This window comes from Pyxicephalus adspersus, chromosome 5 (genome assembly GCF_032062135.1).
Source record: "Pyxicephalus adspersus chromosome 5, UCB_Pads_2.0, whole genome shotgun sequence".
Taxonomy (NCBI): domain Eukaryota; kingdom Metazoa; phylum Chordata; class Amphibia; order Anura; family Pyxicephalidae; genus Pyxicephalus; species Pyxicephalus adspersus.
The window spans coordinates 61,142,763-61,150,109 of NC_092862.1; the positions used below are offsets into that span (position 1 = coordinate 61,142,763).

The 7,347-nt window shown below is 34.0% G+C and overlaps 1 protein-coding gene across 1 annotated transcript in view; it reads right to left on the reverse strand.

The window, feature by feature from the left end:
• Positions 1–2,339: 2,339 nt before the first annotated feature.
• Positions 2,340–7,347, reverse strand: part of GCM2 (glial cells missing transcription factor 2) — a 9,197-nt gene continuing 4,189 nt past the window's right edge. Inside the window, exons 2-5 of the mRNA XM_072413317.1 lie at positions 5,262–5,514; positions 4,659–4,771; positions 3,850–3,975; positions 2,340–3,330 (exon numbers count right to left, since the gene is read on the reverse strand). Coding sequence (XP_072269418.1) covers positions 2,467–3,330; positions 3,850–3,975; positions 4,659–4,771; positions 5,262–5,514 — 1,356 coding nt within the window. The 3' untranslated portion in view covers positions 2,340–2,466. The remainder of the gene's footprint in view (positions 3,331–3,849; positions 3,976–4,658; positions 4,772–5,261; positions 5,515–7,347) is intronic.

The following is a 7,347-nucleotide window of genomic DNA, read 5'->3' on the forward strand; positions in this document are numbered from 1 at the left end:
AGAAGTGGGCTGGCTTTTCAGCATTAACCAACAAAACTTCTGAGCAGTACTGGTGTTTAGAAGGGAAATGTCAGTCCAATAAAAAAAGACTAGAAATAAGTGTCCCCCCTCTCCAAGGAAGTACACAATCTAATATAAGCCCCTATAACTCTCATACAACTATTTTTAGGAGGTAAAGAATTCAACAATGAGGATACATTTAAATCCACCAATACTTAAAATCCATGTGGCTGGATGATACTAAGATATAGATAGTTGATTTGTAGGCAATTTTTTTCAATTCTACTGCAGGTACATGTAGGGTGTACAATGTTTCTCCCCAAGATCAGAATGAATTGCCAAGGATTTTTACAGATTATCTAAAAGAAAGCATGTTAGTTATATTAAATGTACATTGGTACAATCTAGAATCTATCATTTGATCTTTTTGGGAGGGATTGGAACAATTTTCACTGCATAGTCAGACAGCCAAGCAACTCTATGTATGGGGAAAGTGACTAGGAGACATCCCACTGTACCCTCCATTAATTAAACATTAGGTATCAATAATGGTCAGTTGTTTGGTGACCTGGTTTGGTGAACACTGCAGGACATCTATACAGAGATTTTTCTCTTGGGACATGAACAATCATCTCCAGCGATCTGTACAGAACTGTCAAAAATATTTTAATTGTAATGACCTGCATTCTATGCATTAATTTTGAACTATATTATCTTAAATTATAACTGAAAATCAACTACGGTATAAATACAACTGTTTTCTCAAAATTGTCCCACTTCTCCACTGTCGCCTTTACTGTAGCTATATATAGTTTTAAAATCTAAATTAAAAAAAGAAAAAAAGAAAAAATGTGCCACATTTATTTATAGAAATAATTAGATATTTATACAAGGAAAAACATGATGATTTATGTATTTTTATTAGCAAAGTTTATATACAAAAACAAATACAGTAAATTCAGTATACAACAATAAATCATTTACAAGGTTACAATGTACAGGAATAAGATAAATGGTTTATTAGGTTTACCATATTTGTGTTTTGTGGTGCTTCTACATAACAGTTACTCCAGTATTAAAAATGTACTAGCACAGAACCACAATGAAGAAAATCATTTCAAAATGTACACATTCCATGTAATTATTGTCTGATTTCTTCCTGTGGAGCATTCCTAAACTGCACTTATAATGTTTGCTATTCTTCTACTGATGTCCATATGTCACAGTTAATTTTCTGTAGTTGGTTGAGGCTACACATTATACTTACAATTTATTATACCCACATGACAGTAGTGGATGCTGAATTACTGTGCACATGTCAGTAATGCTACCACTGAATACAGGGTCCTCCTTCATTGACAACTTGTTTAAAGAAAAATGTAAATCAAAATTAAACCCGGGCTATAGTAAAAAGGACAAGCATGAATGTCACATGGAGAGACACTTACCTATGCCTAATGTGTGAACCCTAAATTCTCATATAAGCTTTACCATAATAACATAATCTCAGAAAATTTTTTTTTAAATGCCTAGTGATCATTCCATTATTGCCCTTTATCAGGCACTTTCTGTTATATGCTGTCAACATTCTATCTCCAAACTTAGTCAATCGCTCCTGTTGTCATCTATTCACAATAGCTCCCGATGACTACTATAAGTAACCAATTCAACACACATTAGGCAGTCCTGGCTACTGTTACCATCAGATATAAGGCTGCAGAGATAAGTGGCACAGATATAAAAGGAATGAAAAGACTATGAAAACAAGTAAAGACACTTCTTAAGCAAGAAAATGTCATTTGTTTAAGGTTTCCACGTATTTTTATTGACAGATTTGGGGGAGGCACACATTGCTCACTACTTCCTTCTCTCTTCTTGATTTAGGTTTAAAACCAACAAGGTATTCGCAACATTGGAAATTCTAATTTAAAGCAACATACATGCCAAACAGCTCAATACACATTTGATATATATATATATATATATATACTGTATGTAGGAGACCAATACATTCTACAAAGCTGATTATATTCCTCTAATCCTGATCAGCCATTCTTTTGGTTCACCAGTGCACAACCAGCACCTGCCTAATAAAATCAGATTGCCAGCATTTAACAATAGTGCCTAATTGGCTCACTTTACATAGACCCCCTTACTATGTGATTTTTGCTGTTCATGGGATTGTGGAAACATACCAAAGAGATCAGTCAGTTATATTAACAGTATTTTAATATACATATAAACATTTTTTATATGCATACATTATTAGACCTTTTGTTTTTTGTCTAGACTACCTTGGTAATACTTGAGTTTACATTACATATGAATGTTACAGGAGGACCTTAAAAAAAAAAAAAACAGTTACTTTTGAGATAATAAGAATATGCAGTATCTTAAATTAATTTTGTACAGGAGCTTTTCAGACTTGCTGGAACACAAGCTTTAATAGTGTATATTTTCTTTCTTTCAGCAATCCGCATTCTCATATCTATAGGGTTGCCCGGAGAATCCATTGCTCATACATTGACCATATTTGTAAAAGTCCATGTTGTCCAGTCTTTCAGATTTTGTAGGAATCTGCTCTTGGTAGCCCAATGCTGATTTGATTACACTGAAGTCATCTTGAGCTTTCATATCAGGAAAAACCCCTTCCGACAAGCTGTCTTGTAAATGTGTATAGTTTTGCAAAGTCTTGACGTCACAGACATTATCAGCATACTTCACCACTGGAGGTTTGTAGGCCTGATAGGAAACTTTGGTGGTGGTTGTTATAACTGTCTGTAAAGCTGGAGATGGTGATCTTGCATATCTACATGGGTATTCAGGATTATAATAAGAATGACCCGCATTTGGTTGAATCTGGCCATAGTCACTTCTGTCGGCATATCCTGGTTTGGCAAATATTTGCTTCCATCCATGATGTTTACCAGCACCGTCAAAACCCCTTTCATGGGGGTTCAGCATGCCAAGATTGGTTTGTGGTGTATTTAACTGAACTCGATCACAATCTGGCAGACTTCCCATGGGTTCCTTGTATAGTGGTGGGTATGAATTGGGATTCATGTATCCAGGGACATGGAAATCATAACCACATGGTGTTCTCTGCATGTACATTCGGTCAGAGCATTTTGGAAAAGTGGAAACAGATTCACTTTGATAACCTACTGTGCCATAATTAGGTTTAAAAGGATCTGTGTTCTGAAATGGGTAGTGTTGAGGTGCAATAGGAAAACTTCCCTCTGATACAAGGCTGAAACGTTCTGGTCCATCTAAGCAAGGTATAGGATGGATGTTGGAGAAATGTCCACCACTATCATTGTATCTTCCCACCTGAAAATAAATATATTCATGTTATTGCCTATTAAAATAATATATAAATATGCAAATGATGTTTTATTATTTTTTAAAATTTCATGGTGTATTTTCTAAAATGCAAATTAGCATATATGTAATGGAATTTATTTTTCTGTTTCGCATGTTTAAGGTCCTTTGTTCATGTATTTATAAAAATGTTTTACATTCATTTATTGGTCCAAGGCACACTGATACTGAGAAGCCTTCAATAACGGAGTGTAGAACAAATCGAGAAATGCCACATTAGATCGACTAACAAAGAAACCTTCTGAATTCCAAAAATATTACAGCACGTTGGCCATATGATTTATAAACTTCATATAAACCTTTACTGATAGATCAATAGGGATAGCCATTGTCAAAAATCTCTGATGCCTTTTACCAAAACTGGTGGGTAATATTGACACATTTAAATATTAACTTTAGCTATTTAATTTTCTAGTGTAAAAGACTCATTTTAGTTACAATGTTACAATAATGGTTGCCGGTACTCACCTCGGATTCGAGAAGCTTCTTTTTCTGGGACAAGTGGGAAGATGACAGCTGTCTTTTCACTGCACTTCTTCGAGCTTCTGTCTCCGATTTGCTTTCTGGTCTGGGATGATCATGAACTCCCTTCGCCTAGAAATGAGTAAAAACAAAAGTGATATCTTTGGAATGAATCACTAAAGATAATTAGTGTCACTAGTATACCCTATGCTCGCTATGCCTTGCTTGACCGATTAGCCTGTGTGCTTGTTTTGCAAAGATTTGTTTTTCTGCATTCTTCATGATCTTCATATAACTAACATTATCAGCAGGTGACTTTTTCTTGACATTAAAGACTTCAGGTGAGGAAAACTCACTTTCCTAACTAATCCGGGTAAAAAAAGAAAAGTGTTTTTTGTAATACCACTACAGACTACATAGATATTTTAATACCAATAATATATTCACCTTTGTTTAACAAACATGGAAATCAAACATTAGAAAAGTATCTCCCATTTAAAAAGGAACATCCAAGCATCAAAACATGTCACTTTTCTCACATTTAAATTATTTATATTTACTTTGTTTAGAATATAATAGTACCAGGCACACCGAAGTAGGTGGTTTCTATTGGTAATAAAAGAAAAAATGAGCCGTCAGGTAAGGAGCAGTAACTCTCAAAACTAGTCTCACACATAATATTACCTAATAAACCTGTGTCACTGTCTGTAATCTTCTGTCATTTGCAACCCCTATTTAATGTACAGCGCTGCGTAATATGTTGGCGTTATATAAATCCTGTTTATTAATAATAATAATATTAATAGTAAAAGTACCTGAAAGAATATGGCTTTTCCATCTAGACGCCAGAAGTTAGTGACTGGATATCCACTGTGACCTCTACAAGGAATCAACTCCAGAGCTGCATTGCAGTTGTTACACAACTTTTCTGTAATGTAAAGCAAAAATTGGAAAATAAATAAGTTGTTCTTAGCTACGTAAAGTTAAACAAATAAAGGGGTAATATAGGTAGACATGGATTTTTTATAATGCTGCACAAGCCCAACCTTCTTCAGGTTGTTGAAGATATCCTAATACATTTTACAAAATAATTTTAGTATGTTAGGTACTTTTATTAGTGTTATACAGTACGTGTTGCTGTGAATGTATAATGTTTATATATGTCCAGCTTTTAAAGTATGAATAATATATAGTTAGGCTAAAAAAATTTTGTAGCATGCATAATAGTTTTTAGAATCAAAAATACTTTGTTTTAAAATTAGGTTTACCTAAGAAAGATAGAATGATGGATAGATAGATAGATAGATAGATAGATAGATAGATAGATAGATAGATAGATAGATAATTGGATAATACATAGATAGATGGTACATAATTGTTTAGATATTTGAATTTGGGGGACTAAAGTTCTTGCTTACTTTGTTGTTTCTGTCGTGCCTTGTCACAGATTGCTGGCCTGAGCTGTAACTTTCCACCATCAGGCAATGTACAATTTCGGCTACACACCACCACACCCAGACAGGACTTCTTCAAGATTTGACAATTATGGTTGTTGGTATTTCTCATGGCCCATCCACTGAGATGACGCTGAGCATTTTTGTCCTCTCCACTGTATATATATCGAACATAGCCATCTGTCCACTCCTGGAAACTGTCAAACTGCTTCAGATCCTGTCATGCCAAAACGAGTAATTCATTGAATACCAAAGTAAGACATGTCCGAAAACCACATTAAACAGTTTCTATATTTTCTCCAAAACTCAAAAATTTGGGCTTTGATTCCGGTTTTTTAATACCCATAGAGATGTGTTGAAGGTTCATTAAGTATACAGGAATTTTTATATCTATTATTTGTTTTACTTAACTTTACTAAAGTCGTACATCATGTAGGTTTTACAAGTTCTGGGTCTGACCCATTCACAATAGTACAACGAGAACAGTGTCTGTGTCGTCAGTCACAAGATATTAGTCAAGACAGCAATACAGTAATACAATAACAATGCTACTTTTTTTATTTTCCTTTCTTGGTCTTAACTGAAAAAAGTGTGTGTGTTAAGGAAGAGCAAACATATTAGGATTTAATAAATTATTAACTCAAAAATGTTCAATTCACACTGTAAAATTAACATTCACTTAGCTTAGTAAATGAGGTAACTGTTTACTTTGATCATACAATTATGTGCAAGCAAAAATCCTGTTGGGTACTAACAACATATGACCTTTCACACACTTGCTAAGTCAACATTCACTTTAATGAGTGCACAAACTGTACTCATTTAGTAAATTATTATTTTGCATTAATTAAGTTATGTACACACGGTATATAAATGCTGCCTAGAAAAACAATCATGATCATTTCAGGTGGAAATCTAGCATGTATGGGGGAGAGTGCAGAGGGATACCTCATATTCATCCCCAATATTGAACAGAACAGTACTGTGTGTCAACAATCATTTATTCTACTGTCACTGGAAATGATCACAGAATATTGTTTTCCAAGGCCAGACATATTGAGCCTGAATTTTTAAAGCTCTCCAAGCCTGAGGAGGATACACGTTCGTTAGTGGAGCTGGGTGATGCAGCAAACCTAAAATGGATCTGGTTCTGGATTAAAAACATTTACTAACAAATAGCAAATAATTTTTAGGAAATCCATTCCAGGTTTGCTGGATCACCCAGCTTCACTGATGAATGTATCCTCTCCAGCCTTGGAGAGCTTTAATAAATCAGGCCTATTACATCTGTACAAAGAGAAAGGAGGTCATTTACTAAGGGAGCTGAAAATCTTTACTCAATTAAAAATATGAATAAACTGTTCAATTCTGCAAAATTAATGCATATGCATATGCACATATATGATGTTATTTGCCATTTATATAATTAAATAATAAAATGAATATACACAGTGTATTAGGTGTGGCCTCTCAGCTCCTTTAGTAAATTAACCTTAACTAGAGACTTTTCATATAACAGGTAATATAGTTATTATATTAATCCTATCACTATAGAATATTTGATTTCACATTGCCCAAAAAATGTTTATTACAACCGGAATATTTCTAGTGAATGCCTACGCAAATGTTTCCATCAAGGGGACAAAGTAAACTAAATGAATCAACCCATATTTTAGTAAATGCATAGCTAATATCAGTTACTTATTCAGAAAACTTTCACTGAAATACAACTATTATGTAATAAGGCGATAGAGAAAGCTACACAATTTTGTCTTTATAATATACAAATATAACACTAAAATGTTACATCTATATGCCCTAAGATTGTATGGCTCTGCATCTCAAAAAAATAAAATGAATTAGGAAAAATGAACTGATGAATTTGCAACAATCTGCTGAGTGTTTTCTAGCCATATAACCAATGCCAGGCAAGAAATACCAGCACTTGTCTGCCTATTGCAGTGTATTGGAAGAGTGTGATTACATTGCAGTGTATTAGAAGAGTGTGATTACATTGCAGTGTATTAGAGGAGTGTGATTACATTGCAGT